This window comes from Octodon degus, unplaced genomic scaffold (assembly GCF_000260255.1).
Source record: "Octodon degus isolate 3935 unplaced genomic scaffold, OctDeg1.0 scaffold00053, whole genome shotgun sequence".
NCBI classification, from domain to species: domain Eukaryota; kingdom Metazoa; phylum Chordata; class Mammalia; order Rodentia; family Octodontidae; genus Octodon; species Octodon degus.
This window is the reverse complement of record NW_004524629.1, coordinates 12,890,555-12,908,707: the sequence shown is the minus strand read 5'-3', so window position 1 is coordinate 12,908,707 and position 18,153 is coordinate 12,890,555. Positions and strand designations below refer to the sequence as shown.

The 18,153-nt window shown below is 38.6% G+C and overlaps 1 protein-coding gene across 1 annotated transcript in view; it reads right to left on the bottom strand.

The window, feature by feature from the left end:
• The window catches only part of Maats1 (MYCBP associated and testis expressed 1), a 63,355-nt gene that overhangs the window by 16,917 nt on the left and 28,285 nt on the right, over positions 1-18,153 (bottom strand). The window contains exons 9-16 of the mRNA XM_004633331.2: positions 17,643-17,825; positions 13,397-13,539; positions 8,676-8,792; positions 7,116-7,187; positions 5,726-5,872; positions 2,217-2,438; positions 1,825-1,973; positions 1,012-1,103 (exon numbers count right to left, since the gene is read on the bottom strand). Of these exons, the coding sequence (XP_004633388.1) occupies positions 1,012-1,103; positions 1,825-1,973; positions 2,217-2,438; positions 5,726-5,872; positions 7,116-7,187; positions 8,676-8,792; positions 13,397-13,539; positions 17,643-17,825 (1,125 nt within the window). The remainder of the gene's footprint in view (positions 1-1,011; positions 1,104-1,824; positions 1,974-2,216; positions 2,439-5,725; positions 5,873-7,115; positions 7,188-8,675; positions 8,793-13,396; positions 13,540-17,642; positions 17,826-18,153) is intronic.

The window sequence follows — 18,153 nt, the reverse complement described above, 5'->3', positions numbered from 1 at the left end:
TATTGCTGGTTTCCCATTTACCACCAATTGTGCTGCCAGGCTTTCACTCTCAGAAGCATGGACAGGATATGTGTAAAATGTATTGACTGTAGTACTAGTAAGTAATAGAAAAAAAGCTGGAAGCAAAGTAAGTGTTTCTCACCAGGAAGAATTGGTTTTAAAATCACATAACCTGCTGGGTGTGGTGGCGCACACCTGTGATCCCAGCCCTCAGGAGACTGAGACAGGACTGCGAGGAGTCTGAGGCCAGCCTGAGCTACAAAGTAAGACCCTATGTCAAAGAAAAGAGCTATTCATTCTAACATGATAGAACTCTCTCATTCCTTCATCCCTGGGTAATCTAATAGTACACTTTTTTCTGCTTAACCATGTTCAGAATTTCCCCGCATGACCCTGAAAACTTCTGAGCTGCTATTGCACATGAACTGATCTCCTAATTGTTCATCTCTCTCTGGGATCAGACCTGCTGCCCATAGTCTCAGAGTTCTAAAAGAACCTTCTTTTTTCTTTTTATGACATATTTTTTCTCTCCTTCTCTGTTGTCTAAACACATCAATCTTCAAACTATGTTACTTTCACTTTTGACAAATGATAACTTGGGGCATTCATACTTAGATATATTCCCAGTAGGAACATGTTATTTATGACCCTGGCAGGGTAGCAGAATAGATTCAGAGCCCTTGGGCATTCCTACTTTTCAGCACTTGCAATTCACATATCCTGACTGCAAAAGGCTCCTATGGCTTGAATCACAGAATAAATCTCTTCTGGGAACAAATCTTGGTAATCTGTCAAACTTAATAGAAGCTTGCCTGATCTTTACTAGCAGAGATAATATTCTACAATCAGAAAGCAAAAAAGAGAACATGACAAGTTCTGAACTAAGAAAACTCAGTCCTTAGTCATCAGAAAGTTCCACATACTTTTGTTTAGTTTTAAATCTCTGGGATACTGAAAATAATTTATCTCACTTTTAAAAATCGCCAAGTGAAGTACCTCTATTGGGCTTACCTTTCTCTTTGATGAAGTCCTTTTGCACCTCTGGGATCAGAAAACTATAAACCAACTCAGCAACGATCTCCTCTGACTGAAGTCGAGTTCGTCTAAAAAGTTTTTAAAATTAAATGCTTTCCTTTTCTTCTCTTGGATTGCTGACTTAGACTTACATCTTTCTTGCTTGTTTAAAAAACTCCACAGCCTAAGCCCTGCTATCACATTTTCTTTGACTGAGTGATCTGAAATGCCACATTCCCGGCGAGTTAGCTCAAATTCCGTGGAAAACTTGGATTTGACCCTATGCTTCATTTACTGACTGACAAGAGAAGGAATTTTAGAAATATGGCTTAGATATAAAAGCCAAAACCTTTGGGATCAAGTCCAAATAGTGTTGGACACATGTATCTATTTTGTGTCCAAGGCTTGGAATATTGAAAATACACAGTATGAAAGTAATCCAGATTGCAGAGCACAGCAGAGTATTTCATTGGCAATGCTCCTCCCATCCAGGGGTATAGACACGTTAACTTCTTCTTCTTCTTTTTTTTTTTTGTATTTTAGGGAAGGGTTTACAGGGTGTTCAGGATCTCACTACTAGGTCAGACTCATAGTGATCCGCCTGTTTACAGCCTCCCAAGAGCTGGGATTACAGGCATGCACCACCATGCCCAGTCTTAGACACGTTAACTTCTAATGAGTGGTGCTAATGAAACATCAGACATCAATGCATGGGTGTGTTTCACTTTGGTGGTGAAATCTTAAACTACTGAAAACTTACATAACAGCAGGAGGGATTTCCATTCTACAGCTGCATCTCTGGGCACATACCGGCTTTCCATCTCGTAAGCGATGTCATTGATTTCTTCTGCCATCTTTTCTATTTCTGCTCTGGCTTGTTCTTCGGCAGTCTTCTCTTCAGTATTCAGTATGATGTCTTCCAGATAGGAGGTTACAGTACTTTGGTGAGCTTTAATCACCTGCAGAAAAGCAAAAATTTCCCTACTTACTATAAGAACATCTACTGGAAACAAGACCAGAAAAACACAAACATTGGCTGACCTTTCTTTAAAGCCTACATACTCCATTCATTTAGTAGGAATCCAATGCGTACTTTGTTGAACAAATGAACAGTAAAACCCTGATGCTGCTTCAAATCAGGAGAAGCCTTTGATTCAACAGGTTCCTTGTGGGAGCATCTACACACGCAGCTGCCTACTTGCCTCCTGAAACATCTGGTCCTCCTCCAGCAGACGCCTGTACTCCACCTGGCGCCGGCCACTCTCCTCAGCCTCCCGTATCCGCCGCTGGCGCTCAGCCAGCATGGCAAAGGCATGGATCCGCCTCTCCTCCTGTAGTCTCACCAGTTCTTTGGACAGGAAGTCGAGCATGTCTGCCAGCGCCCTTCCTTCCAGGCCAGCCAAGTGGTTTTCAACCTGTGACACCTTAAAAGGAAAAACACAACTTGAAGGATACAAATGCCATTGCAAATAGTGATTTTTAGGAAAGCGAAACTCCTGAGGTCAATTCACAGCCAGGACACATTTATTAGGACTGTTTTCTCTCAATTTGGGCCCATCGCAAGCTTTCTTACTAAGAAAACTGCTTTAAAACTTAGAAATAAACTGTTCAGTCAGTTACTAGCATAGTCCTCAAACCATGAAGAGGATTTAGCAAAACATTTCTGTTAGCAGTCACACAAATGTATTGTTTTATTTCAGTTTTATCAAGAAGATCAAGAATATTTTCCCAGGCATGAAGGGAAATCTCAGGGTTCTTATTAAGGATAATGTTAATGTTGAATACGATAGAATCTCCCAGAAATTCACCCATGATACCTTTTAATTTTTTAATGGCTGCTCTTTCCATACAAATTTGAGGAATTTCAAGATCTTAAATGACTTGAAAGCAGATAACTTTTTCTTTAATAATTTCAAAGTCATTAACAACTATCTTTTAAAAAATACAGGAAAAAGTCTAAATTCTATGTGATTGTTGAGGTAAAATAAGGAGCTCACGGAGCTCCTGTCTAAGAGTAAGCTCTGGCATCTCTCTGTGGATCTTTGTGTTCTGGCTTTGACACATGAAGCAAAGTATGTAAAGTGATTTATCACATGAAGCACGTCATCTTGTGCCTCATCTATCCTCAGGTTTAAGGGAAAAGGGCTCTCTCTCTCTCTCTCTCTCTCTCTCTCTCTCTCTCTCTCTCTCTCTCCAGCCATCTGTTACTTTAACATTGCCTGTCTATTCCCTGCTCCTTTCTCTTTCTGATTTGTACCTGGAGGAATGGTATTCCCACAGGTCTCAAGGGCAATATGGCTACTGGATAAAATTATCAGCCAGGTGTAGCCTCAGCCCCAACACCCTCATCCTCACTCACTGCCTAACCCGCATACTTTCTAACCTCCAACTTTAACTGCATTGATATATCAGAGGACAGTGGAAAGAAAAGGTGGAGCTAGAACAGCACCACTCCACTCCTAATGGACATTTGGTCTAAAGACCACAAAGGGATTCTCTCCCTGTCTCCAGAGATAAGATCCATCACTTGGGGCACAGTCATGCCCTCAGATCCTGGATACAGGATGCAGTAGCTCATGACTATACTCCCAGATTTGGAGGCTAAAGCAGGAAGACTGCCTCAACTTCAAAGCCAGCCTGGACTACATGGAAGAACTGTGTCTCAAAGAAACCAAATAAAGAAACAACCCTTCAAGTCCTAAGACTGCCACATGTTCATTTACAGCTTCTTTCCTCAACAGGGACTCTGGAGACATTCATGTAGGACAATCTCATTTGAAATTTATTAAACACATTTAGAAAGGTGATTCCTCTGCAGTCTCATTTCGTAATGCATCATGTAATTGGGCACTGTGCATTGGCTGGTTTCTTACAGAAACAGGAGGGGAAAGGATGAGGTTCAGCATTGCTCTGCTTATACGGGAGTTCCCCCTCCCTAAGACACCTGCAGATCTTTGGTGTACTTGGCCAGAGTAAAACAAGTGGTCCTTGGCTAAGTGACAGCTTTGCCCATCCATCTCTCCTTCACTCTGAGTTGACATAATCTGTCAGTCATGGGACAAGTGAACTGGAAAGCCAGTTGGCTTAGCTATGCCTGCTGAAGTCCATCACCAGGAACCTTGAAGAAGGGCCAGGGAGAGCATTTTTATGCCTGGTCTCCACGTCTACTGATTTCATGACATCCCACTCCCTGCCTAAACATTTCCATGGCTCTAAGACCTCCGGATTCGGACATCCATTGTCTACAATTTCATCTTCCTCTGGATCGTCTGGTGGGTCTCACAGGCTGCTGCTCTTTACTCTCTTTCCCTACCATCCCACACTTGACCCCTCAAGCTAAGTGACCATCTGCAGGATGTCCACAAGTAAAATTAAAGTCATCATCATTTCCAAGCTTTCTGCAATTTGTGTTCAATTCTATATAGTGCAAAGACATGCATGGGATGAAAGGTCGATCAAATCAACTCTGCTGTAGGTGTCACTTTCTTCTAACACGAAGCTCTGCAAATTGAGTTTTTCATATGACTTATAGATGATGGGGAAAGGACTAGAAGTATTTATACTACAGCCAACAACATTAGAAAGTGTGTATAGTTAGAGAAATCTTGGAAGAGAACAGAAGAAAATGTTTATAGTAGCTGGTGTACAGCTCCAATTTTCTGCTGCTTCAGGTAGGAAGAGAGGCCAGGAGGTAAGGATGAAAAGGACCAAACACCTTGGGATAGCAACATATATTTATGGGCAGTTCAACCAGAATGAGCTATAGATGGCTATAAAGTTTAGAAGTACTGATGCTCTAAAATAAATCTCAAAATAAATAAAAATAAAATTATTTTTATTTATATATAAATAAATTTTTGTTTATGATTTATTTTTATTTATTTATAATAATAAATAATAAATCTTATTTCTCACTTTGTCACATTGCTTTATTACTTATTCATTCTGCTAAAAGTCCTTAATAATTAGAATTCAATAGAGTTAAGAAAAATTAGATGGGTAAAAAAGAAAACTCAAGATATATTATGCAATATATCAAGATATATTAGGTAGGAATTCCTATGACGGATGTGAAAATTATGTATATTCAGAGTGTACCAATAAAGTTAAATTTTAAAAATAAAAGAAGTCATGAACCCTTTTGAAGATATGAACTTTTAAGAAAAGAAAAGTTGAAAGGGAAAAGTTTTAAAGTTGAAAACAATGGATAGGTTTTTTTCTTTTTTGCAATGAAAAGGATGCTCTACTCAAATTAAGTTCAATGAAAGCACCCCCACCCCTGCTTCAAATTACAGCCTGCAGCAGCATTATGAATGCTGACAGAGTACTGTGATTGTGGGCTTTTAAAAAAATCATTTCATTTATTATTATAATGTTTCTTGTGTGATTAAAACAAAAACAAAATAAAAAGGAAGGCCTGGGGAGATATATCAGTGACCTAAGTGTCTGCCTGGCAAGTGCAAGGTCCAGTGTTCCAATCTAGGCACCACATGCCCTGCCAGCCCCTGAACCCCAGGCATGCTGTGCTGGCCACCAAGACCAGGCATGGTGGCGCACACCTATAATCTGAGTGTTGGGGAGGCTGAGACAGGAGGATCACTGTGAGTCTGAGCTGTGTAGTGAGACACTGTACCAAATCAATCAATCAATCAATCAATCAATCAATTTTTAAAAATAGGAGAATGTAGCCAAAGGAAAAGAGAGAAAGAACCTTGTGGTCATGTAAGTTCCTCTGCCGCTGTAGGGCGAGGGTCACTTGCTTCTCGGCCTTTTTCACCAGCTGCTCATCTTCTTGTAGTGCGTTGCTGGTGCGCAGCTCCTGGATCAGCTCCAGTCGCTTTTCCTTCCCTTCAAACATCTGCAGCAAACACACCAAAGACAGACTTGCATATCACCAACCTTTGTGCCAAACACTAGGGACCGTGTGCTGCACTCTGTGCGACTTGGGCCAGCCGCAAGCAGTGGATCTGTCCTGCTCTGGGGACTCCTGGGGCAGGCCTGCTCCACACACTGAGACTGAATCCTCCCCTGCACCTTCAGCCCAGTGAAGGGGCTCAGTTTTCAGTGAGCTACATGCTCAGATTCTGAAAACGGCTCTTAGGAACAAGGGGACAACTATAAGGCCATAGTAAGAAACCAGAACTTTGCCCTTTGTTTCTTGTGGTTCTTCCCTAAGGACCCTGGGGAACAACTTTATCACAGCCACGGTTCTGTTTTCAATAAATGTGCTGCTGGATGCTAACACACAACCTGCTATCTGAACGTTGCTGGGTGTTTTTCCTGGAGTAACAGGAAAATGAAAAACACAAACTGAGCACAAGCTGCTTCTTCCCTAGCTCACTGGGCTCACTTATCACGGCTGAAGAATCATAGCAATGTTTAAAGAAAAAAAGAATTACAGCAGTGTGAGGAGGAATAAGCCGCAGCTGTGGAACGGTGTGCTGCCACGGGAAGTGGACCTGGCCAGGCTCCACAGTCAGGAAGACCAGGCTGAAATTTGCTGTGAATTAGCTAAACTTCTCTCAGACTCAGATCATTTGCCTATAATGTGAGACTTCAAATAAAAAATTAAAATGAGAATATATATGTAGAACAAAAATATAGGGCATGGGAATATAATGGGGGTTTTAAAACATATTAGGTCTGCCTGACAAGTGTAAGGTCATGAGTTCAATCCCTGGTACCAGGAAAAAAAAAAAAATTAAAATAACCATATTAATAACTATTTTATTTTATAACGAAGTTATTGCTATCTATATACAAACTCAATTATCCCATGTCTTAGAAAATTAGATCCATCTACTTGGTTTCTAATGTTTTAATAGTAAAAACTCAGGTGAGAAAATTTGTGGAGTCATTCCAAAGAAGTTTTATGTCCCCTGAGTCAGAAATGTGCCAAGTGACACGTGACTTTCCTCTCGCCTTCCTCGACACTGCACTCCCCGCCTGGACAACAGTGGCCATAGCAGAGCAAGGGTAGGTGACTCCCATATAGAGCTTCACAGGACAGCAAGGCCCAAGAGGAACTTGAGCCAACAAACCAAGAATGTATGCATTCTTGTCAAACAAAAGACAGAGGGCCAGCAGGTGGCCCCACATACCATGTTCTGAACGGCTCTGCCACGCAGTAGCCTCTGAAGATAGATCACAGCCATTTCTATGTCTTCTTCTTCCTAAAACAACAGGAGGAGAAATAAGCAGCTCAAGAACAGAAGCATCAAATATTTTCTCAAGACTTATTCCAAGCAAAAGTGACAGTGCCAGATGCCCTTAATAAATTTAAAGAGAAACAGAATATGGTATCTGCCCTTATTGAACACATACTATTTTCAATGCTACTTATTGCTCATTAAAATTTCTTATGACTTTTCATCATAAATAATATATCATTACCAGGTGATACTAAGGTATAAAAATAAATCATAGGACTGCTGCTTGACCCCTACAAATGATGGCACTTCCAGCAAAATCTTTCTGGAAGCAACAAGTATTGCTTATAAAATTCTTCTAGCAAAGGTATTTTCATGCTTGGTGTGAGTCAACAAAGAACACAGCCAGTCCATCATTAGAGTGAGACATTCTCATGAGAGCTTAACCTAAATTGGCAAAATCAGAGTAACCTGGAGCTTAACCTAAATTGGTAAAATCAGAGTAACCTGGGCAAGGCTAACCATCTATAAAAGCCACTGTAAATAACTCTTGCACGGCAGAAACTGTGCTCTAGAAATTGAATGAAAGCCCCCTTGGTGTAAAGAAAGCAACAGCCCAGTGATGGCTTCAACCCCTGCGAAACACAGTATGTAACTAGCACCCTGCCTGGAGTCTAGGAAAGGGGCGTGGCCTGTCTGGACAGTGGAAGCACCTGGGTCCCTCCACACAGGCCACTCACCCGAGGATGTAATTGGTCTTAGTGAGATCTCTCCTTGATGTCAGAGCCCTGGCCTAGTAAAAGCCCAGTGTCTGGAGCAGGGATGGGCTGCTTCTTGGGGCCATCCTCTAGAGGAGGTATCTCTTATAGTCAGAGGGACAGGCATTGCCAGCCATTCTAGTCCTCTCCACAAAACACTGATTTTACACTGTGGCATCTCCAGCAATTTCTTGAGGGCTTGTTCAGCATGAGTCCAGCTGAAATCCTAACCAAGCCCAAAGCTTTGCCCAAACTGAGTTAGGTGACAAGTGGCCTTGGTCAGGGTGACCCCTGAGCCATTCTTTGCCCAGATGCCAGCCTGTCTTGAAGACACCTGTGGCATTTATTTCTCTTTGACTCCCACAGGCATCAACTGCTCCCTGTGAGGACCACAGTCCTCAAGTGGTCCCTGTGGCAGGGATACAACTGCTCATCATTCAATCTTCCTTTCCTATTTGGCATACTGACATTACCTTCTGATGGCTACTTTCCAACATCCTTGGCGTTTTTATTCCAATTAAGACTGGGTATAGACTTCTCTTCATTTCACTTTGCTCTGTGTGTGTGTGTGTGTGTGTGTGTGTGTGTTTATTGTTTAACACATAAGAATAAAGACAAAATCAATTTTGAGTCACAGCTTAAGAAATGAACACTGTTCACTTAGTCTTGTCTTCAACTCAAACCATCTTAAGAGTGAACTGACCACTGACCACAATACTGAATTTAGCTCTTCAAGTAGAAGCTTCGAACTTACATTGGAGGTCATTGTCAAGCTTGGAGTTGGAAGCCGAGGCTCAGGTAAGGGCTTTTTTTGAAAGAAGCGTAGAGGTTTCTTTTCTTCAAGAACTTTATTCTTCTTAGCCAACAAGGCCTGAAATAATACCAACAAATGCACCTTGTACTTGTCTTTTCTTCCACTATAAGATCTAGGCTGCAATCGAAAGTACCATCTCTATGCTATGTTGTCTCTTTGAGAAAGTCTGAGGAACACTATGCACTTGATCTTAGCCAAAAGGCCGAGAAGCAATGATGAGGAACACTATGACACTCCTCAAGACACATTAAATGCTGAATGAATACAGTACATGTTTTTAGTATATTTTTTCATAAAAAATTGGTGAAATTTAAATTTTTTTCTGGGATTTTTTAAAAGGTACATCTTGCTTGTGCAACTAAAGCCCATAACTCCCATTTTTTCACATGAGCTAATTTGCTCTTTTAGATGAGTGCCTATACAACCAAAATCTTCCTGCGCAGTAAAAGACTAAAAACTTTGGATGTTTTATTATCACAAGGAACAGAAGAGCACTAAATGGCAAGTGTTGCAAAGTACAAAGGTTTTTTTCTTCTTTGATATTGAAGCTTTCATAGCTAGATTTTTTTTTTTAATGTATCTGGTACAGGGTCTCACTATGCAACTCGGACTCACAGTGATCCTCCTGTTTCACCCTCCCCAGCACTGGGCTTATAACAGCACTGGGCTCAATAACAGTATTGAGCTTTTCCTTTCCGTCCCTGTCTTTCAGCTCTGCACTTCTTACTGTGGACAAAGCCCAAGCTTGTACATTCGTGGTTCTCCTTCCAGAGCCACTTATAAATGTGTGTGCATGGCTAGGTACATATATGTGTGTATGTTTATAGGCGTGCACCACCATACCTGGTCTGGGTGACCAGCTCAGCGTGCCCAGGGAGAAGACTGGCACAGTCTGTGGTGCTGGGGATTGAGCCCCGGTCCCTACACTTGCCAGGCAGGCACTTAGACTGCCGAGCTATCTCTGTGGCACTATAGCTAGATTTTTTTTTTTAAATAATTTGCTAGTGAAAGAGTACATGTGTATTTTTGCATACTAACTTTTTTTTTTACTTGTCATCACTAAAAGCCTTGCCAAAATTACACATGACATTTTGTTCACTGACTTCATTTTAGCCATAGGGGAATAATTTTTAAAAGTACCAATAATGCTGATGGTTGAAAGGGCCAGCCAGATAGCTCAGCAGAGTAAAGTGCCTGCTTAGGCAGACTCAAGGGGGGCTGGAGGTTCAATCCTTGGCTCGTCAAACTGGCCCCGCCCCCCAGGGCATGCTGAGACTGCAATTGAGACTGGGCGTGGTGTGCACTCCTGTAATCCCAGTGCTTGGGAAGCTGAAAACAGGAGAATCACTACGAGTCCGATCTGTGTAGTGAGACCGCATAGATCCTGCACTACATACATTAAAAAAGAGAGTATGTTCAAATTCTGATGGTTTGTGATTTAAAGTTATACTTTAATTTTCTATGTATAATAATTGTCCATTTTATTTCCCATGAAAAAATAAATAAATGATATTTTTAAAACATTAAGTCTAAAGGTGAAAGTGGTAAAAATATGCAAACTATAAGAGCAATTTAAAACAGCCTAACCAGTTGTAATGGAACCTCTATGTTTCTTTAAAATTAAATGACAGCAAATATATGTATCAGTTCTATAGTAGCCACAGCTAGTGAATAAATAGAAAGCAGTGGCAGCCTAAAAGTATTTAATAATTGTAAAGTCCAGCATCTCTTGAGAGCAGAGCCTTGATCAATACTCTATAAAACCGTTTCAAAATCTTAACTGATTTTGGCAGTCAGGACATGGGAAAAGGGCACCCTTGCATACTGCTGAAACTGAGGCATTATTTATGCAAGAAAATTTTATAGAGTCCATCAAAACTATACATGCATATACATTGTGATCCAGCAATGCCTTGTTTAGGAATTTATCTTCTTGATATGTTTGCATATGTACCAAATTATATGCAAACAAAGTTAATCACTACACCACCATTTTCAATACTAGAAAGCTATAAATCCAAATATCTGTCAGAAATGGAGGAGCTAGTTAAATAATTTCAGAAAATTTATAGAAAATTATATCGTGAAAGCATAAAATGAGGATACTTTTCTGGTACTATCAGATCTCAAAGATATAAGTAGTAAGGAAGAGTATGTAAACGTACACACATATATGTACCCAGCTATGCACACACATTTATAAATGTCTCTGGAAGGAGAACCACGAATGTACAAGCTTGGGCTTTCTCCACAGTAAGAAGTGCAGAGCTGAAAGACAGGGACAGAAAGGAAAAGCTCAATACTGTTATGCAACTCACAGATCCTCAACTATATAGATGTTTCCTAGTCAACAAACTAATAAATCTTAAATACAAGAAAAAAGGAAGGGAGCTGAGGAGATAGCTCAGTAGAATAAGCACCTGCCTGATAAGCACAAAGTCCTGAGTTCAATCCCTGGTACAGCAAAAAAAAAAAAAAAAAAAAAAAAAAAAAAAGGAAAATTAACTGAAATTTAAAGAAAAAATTAAAAATGATTTTCACAGCTAAAGAAAATGTCTGGTAAAAGAAGGTCAATCAAAAGCATAATCAAATACACAAAAAAATCTGAAACATTCTTCAATTCCAGCCTTGTAACAGCTAAGAGAAAATGAATATGAAAATATTAGAGAAAATGTTATCAGATAATACATTTTAATATGCTTTAAAACATACAATTATGTTTAATAAATGGATTTTATAAACAGACAAAAAGACTGAATAGTAGACTCTTTTAGTCTATTTTATTACAAGCAACAAAGCATCAAAAATATATTTCAGGGCCTGGGAGACAGCTCAGTGGCATAAGCACCTCACTGGCATGTACAAGGTCCCAAGTTCAATCCCCCATATTGCAAAGAAAAAAAAATATTATATATATATATTCTGAAAACAATTTGTTTATTTCAAAAAAATATATATATATATGTATGTATTCCAAGACTGGGTATGGTAGCGCACACCTGTAATCCCAGTACTTGGGTAGGATCATTGGGAATTCAAGACCAGCCTGGGCTACAAAATAAGCTCAAGGCCAGCCTGAAGTGTGCATGAGACCCTGTCTAAAAAAATAAAAAAATAAAAATAAAAAAAAAATAAAAAAAAAGGGGGCAAAATGCATTCTCAGGCCCCAATAATTTTTATGGCCCACATAAACAGAGAGGCCAGACTTAGGTATGTAGTCCTAGGCACTTTTATGTGTATATTCTTCCAAACTGAAGAAATAGATCATCCTAATCTTTTAAGAACTCTTCTCAAAGAGAAGGGAAGAAGGAATATACCCTAGTTCATTGGAGATCTGTCCAACACTACCACCTAACCCATACTTTGTCAAAATGAGAAAGTCATATCACTCATGAATAGAGATTGAAGAATCTTGATCAAAGTATTAGTACATAAAACCCAACAATTTATTAAAAATAAGCTAATATGACAACCATGGTTAAGTTCATTTCAGGTATATATAAGGATAAATTAGTATTCATAAAATATAAATGTTACTATAATAATTTTAAGAAAAAAATACAATTATTTCACTAGATGTAGACAGACATTTGATAAAACTCAAGATAGACACGTCATGAAAAACTAATAAATCAGAAGTGAAAGGGAAATTCCATAACCTAATAAAGTTATGTACAAAAAACCTGTTATAGGGGCCAGGGAGATAGCTCAGTAGAATAAGCACTTTCCCGGCAAGCGCAAGGTCCTAAATTCAATCCCTATTATCACACACACACAAAAAGCCCCTGCTATAGAAAGTGAGAGAATGGAGAACAGTTTTCAGAGACAGAGAAAGAGGAAAAGAACCACAGATGCAGAATTTTCTTTCTTATGATAAGTATGATTCTTCATGGAATCTTGTTATGCTACTGAAATCTGTATAACTAACAAACATGCATGAAACAGTAATGTCATGCACTGGTGGGTCTCAAACTGTGGTTGCTGGGCTTAGGATCAGCACCACCTGGAAACACACACACACACATACACCCGTGTGTGTGTGTGTGCACATGCACATATGCACACATGCACACACACACATGCACACACACAATCACCCCAATTCTCCAGCATCTTCATTCAGACCTACCAAGGGTGGGGTCAGCAGCACTGTTTTAACAGGCCCAGCCTGTGATTCTAGCACATGCTAATGGTGTCCATCCAACTTTTTTGAACTTTAAACTAGATGAGAAAGAAACTAAACATGACTTCTTTTCCTCATGATGTCCTGCTAATGTATGTAAAAGGGAAAATTTGGAGCCTATTACAATTGCTAACACCAACAGCAAATTCCAATATAGCACTAGAAATTGCTATAACTTTGTAGTGTCAAATTTTGATACAGATCTAAAATTCAAAACACTTTCAGAAGGTAACATGACTCCCGTAAATGGGGAGAATACTCCCGAGTTTTCTTACACTTTGAAATGAGGGTGGGGAGACACAGTGGATCAGCACATCTTGGGCATTCTCCAGAAGAGAAAGTCTAGAGAGGAGAAAGCACAGGACGGCAGGATGAACCCACTGGCCACTACTGTCCAAGACAAAGTGCAATTTTTGGAGGGTAGTATTTATCTGCATGTCACACTAAAAGCATCTTGTCCTGTGGACGATAACTGTACCTTGTGGACCTCTGCCAACTCATAGTCCATCCTTACTGTCCTCTTCAGGAAGCCTGCTGTGGTGGTAATGATTTTTGGTTTTGGAGGTTTGATTACTGGCTGTGTCTCATACTCTGGGAGACATGACTCAAGTTCAACTAAACCTAGAAGAAGGAAATAGATGAGTTTAGTATCCAGTGCTTATATTTGCTATTTTCAAAGGCTACTCAGGGGCCCTCCAGATCCTCTCTCCAGCCAGTGCTCAAGTCCGACCTGTGAGTGGGACCACTCGGGGCCCACTGGACCCATATTCCAGCCAGCGCCCAGGCCTGGCCTGTGAGTGGAACTTCCTCCATCAGACAGGCCAAGTGTGGAACCCTACAGCAGAACTCCCTGCAGAGAGGTTAGAGGCAAGACACACCCAACCGATCCAGGAGCAGAACATCTTGCCAGAGTGGCACAGTGGGTTCATTTTGAAGGGTTGCAGCAGGAAGAAGTGGAACACAGCAGCCAGATCCAAGCCACACTTGAACAAGTTTGAACTTAGTAGATCCAGACCTGGTGCTAAGGTAATAACTGCACCAAACTCTACACCAAAGGTCAGAAGACAGTGCTATACAAAATGACAAAGAGAAGGGGCAAAATGCATTCTCAGGCCCCAACCCCACCCAGAACAAATGCAGAAGACAATAGCATAGACAAAATTGGAAAGCACACATCTGAAATCTTTGAAATAATGGCATCTGAAGTAAAGAAACAACTGCAGAAAGGCATAGAGGAAATCAGATCAGAAATAATTTCTGAAGTAAAAAAAGAAATAACTATAATGAAAGAAGTACTAAGTGCTTCTAAAGAAGACACTGATAAAAAAATAGAGGAGAATATAAAAAGGAATTCTTGAATGAGCAATATAAGAAATAGAATGCATGAAGCAGATTCAAAGTGATATACAAGAAATTAAAACCTCAATCACAAACTGGCAAAAGCATTTGAATGAAAGTGAAATTAGACTTTCAGACCTTGAAGATACCATTGCAGCCAGTGAAAAGGTAAGAAAAGATCTTATAAAAACAACTAGGATACAGGAAAAAATAATTCAACATCTGCAAGACTATGCAAAGATGAACAACGTGAGACTAATAGACATCAATGAGAAAGAGTCAATACAAATGATATAAAAAGAATATGGGCAGTAGTAATAGCAAAAAACTTCCCAAATATAGGGAAACAATCTGACATTCAGGTAACCGAAGCATACAGAACTCCAAATAAAATTTTTTAAAAAAGAACTCCAAATAACATCAACTCAACTAAAACCACACCCAAACAATAATCAAGATCCCAGAAATTCAGCACAGGAACAGTATACTAAAAGCCACTAAAGAAAACAAACAGATCACATTTAAAGGAAAACCCATCAGAATAACGGCAGATTTCTCTTCACAAACATCAAGTAAAGAAGAGCATGGAGCAGAGACTGATAAACCCTGCAAAACTCTCTTTCAAGTTTGATGGAGAAGTGAAATACTTCTATGAAAAAGAACAACTAAAGAATTTCATGATGATAAAGCCAACCCTACACAGACTACTAAAAGATATTCTAGAGAGGGATCAAAATGACCACAACTCCATGAATGAGAATGGAAAGAACCCACCAAATAAGGCAAACAAACACAGGAGAAAAAGAGGTATACAACAGCAGTCTTTCAATTATTTTTTTGTATACCAGAGCAAAATATTTCCATCAGCGTACTCTACAAATAGACTTCTCCTGCACCTTATGGGTCGTGATTCTGTGCAGGTCTACATAGTGGATATAAAAGGAAATAGTAGCTCAGTCCCACAAGTGACACCTGACCACCAGTAAGCGTCATGGACACTGTCCACGTCTACCACATACTAGAACTTTGTGCGATATCCTATCCCCAAACTGTTAGAAATGCTGGTCATATATCTGCCAGTCCAGTATTTTGGTTATGTTTTATTCTTAATAATTCTTTACTATCATGAAAACTTTTTCTTGGCTGATATTTTGGGGGCTGGGGAGATGGCTCAATGGAATAAGTGCTTCCCTGGCAAGTGCAAGGGCTTGAGTTCAATTCCCAGTTCCACCAAATAAATAAATAAATAAATAAATGATATTTTTGTATGTATTAACCTAATCAAATACTATTTTAGAACTCTGAATTGATCACAGATTCGTACATATGATGCACTACATTTTGGACTTTTAGTTGGACTCACAATTTAATTTTAATTTTTGAATATTATTTTGAAATGTTTAATTTAATTTTGAACTAATTGATATTTAATTTTCTGAATATTGTTCATTTTTAATTTTTGTTTACTGTTTCTTTGACATGGTTATATGCATGTCACACTAAAAGCATCTTAGGAGACATGGTATATTTTCTCCTAGTATCAGAAACTTTAAAAAGTATTTTTCCATTTTCCATTGACTTTATATTAGGTTTTCTTTGTCTTTTACACACACTTACACACCCACTCACACACACACATGCACACACATAAATATGAAAAAATATGTATAGAACCTGACATAAAATTGATACTGTTTTGTGGAAATCTTTAATGACCTTTAAATGGGTTCATCTAATATAATTATTATTTTACATAGTCCTGCATAACTATCATTTTGAGAGCTCTTTGTTCTTTATCCAGGACCATCCAGCAACTTCTCTTGCCTTCCGGATTATGGCCTTCGTTCTTTTCTATATGCTACATCTGGAAGTATTAGACTATTTCAAGCTTGTATAACTGGAACATATTTTACTTTTAGTTTTCAAAGTTATGTGTGCTAAGTATAAAACTCAATGAGGACAGATCTTTTTGTTTCCAATCCTTTGAATAAATAAGTCTAGTTTCTTATCCACTTGCTCTTTTTTTTTTTTCTAATGTGGAATAAGATGCCATTTAACTGTGTTCTTCTTTAGCTATTTTTTCTATGTATATACTTCAATGATTTTTTTCTTTATAATTAGTTTTGGACAATTTCATTTTTGTTTATCTTAGTATTATTTTATTCATATTTCTTGAGCAAAAGGTTATTTTTCTTGGAAATGTGGTGCTATAATTTTAACTAAATTCAGAAATTTTAAATTTTTAAATATTTATTGCCTACCCCATTCTACTTGGAGAATTCTAATTATCTGAATATAAGTTTATTGATTTTGGCACAGAGTGAACTATTATATGACTGATCTGTAAACTCTTTCTTCTTTGTGTTTATTTTATTTTTTTTAAATTTTTATTTATTTATTTGTGTGTGTGTGTTTGTGTGTATGTGTGTGTGGCCAGCTCAGCCCACCAGGGGGCAGGGCTGGCTGGCATGTGGTGCTGGGGGATTGAACCGTGGTCCCTGTGCTTTGCCTAGCTTGTTCTAAGTAGGTGCTTTAGACCACTGAGCCATCTCACCAGCCCCTTGTGTTTATTTTAGACAATTATTATTTTTATATTCATTTAAGTTTGTAAATAATTTTTATAATGTACAATCTATTATTAATCTCATGTTATGCATTCATTTCAGAAATATTTTTCTAAGATTCACTGTCTACATCTTACATCTTTCACATTTCAATATTTGTCTACAATTTTTAAATTGCTATATAATTATTATTGATTTTCAATAAATAATGAGTTAAAAAAATAAAGGCTATTGATAATTCAGTATCTGTTTTCCAAGTGGTTTTTTTAGAATTGTTGATAAGGTATATCTTATATAATAGAATGAACCATCTCTGAAATGTAAAGCATTTTTTCTATAGTTAACTCATATTCTTGGTTATTTAGACCATAAAATTAGAAATATACTCTAAAATAAGTATTGCCCTACAACAAAGCAATAAATTCTATAATAATCAATAGAAAATTAATAGTCACATGATAAATGAGACTACTATTTTAAAGTAGATGTTCTCCAATTTATCACCTTCTGCTTGGAAATGACCAGCCAAGATACTTTAACTTGTCAATCAAAATTTAAATCTTTTAAACAAGCCTGTGAACATCCTAAGAGGTATGGTCCTCTCCATGATTTTATCTCCTGTAAGCCATGCTTTTGCCTCTAGTTTTCTGATATTTCTTGTTAAAGGCTCAATTTCATTATATGTACCTTGTTTGCTTCATAAACCTGACATAAAATTTTATCTCACTCATTATTGCATACCTTTTATTACGAATGGCATTTATATATTTAACCCATGAGTCTAAGACAATAGTCTATGCTTCCAGTTATATAAGTTGTTACCTTCATAAGTGTTCAGATAGTGATTTTTTACTACAAAGTCCTCTGAGTTGTTGTCCGGGAAACGACCAAGGCGAGACAGGGGCCCGTAGACCTGTGAGGCATGATCGGAATATTCCTTGATGATATCTCTCCTCTGTAGCTTCCCTTCTATATTTTTTTTCTTTGCCACAAGTTTTCTGATTGCTGAAATAAAACATATCTCTATGGTTTTCTTCAAAATATTACTGTGAATTACAAATGCAGAGTAAATCAATGCTAGTTTTGTTCAGCAGAGAGCTACTGAACTGAAAGGACTGCGTGATGACTCGGCAGTGCTAGAATGGAGCCCTAAAAGCAGAGGTGTGTCGTGCAGTCTGGGAGCTCCAAGCGTCATGGGACAGGCAGGATTGGCAAAGGCTCCATCAGCCAGTGGCCTTGGTTAGTTAGTACTCATTAAAAGTCTTTTATAAGCACCAGTGTTCACAAGATCCAGGCTAAGCAATATTCAGTACTCAGTAAAAGCTTATTAAAT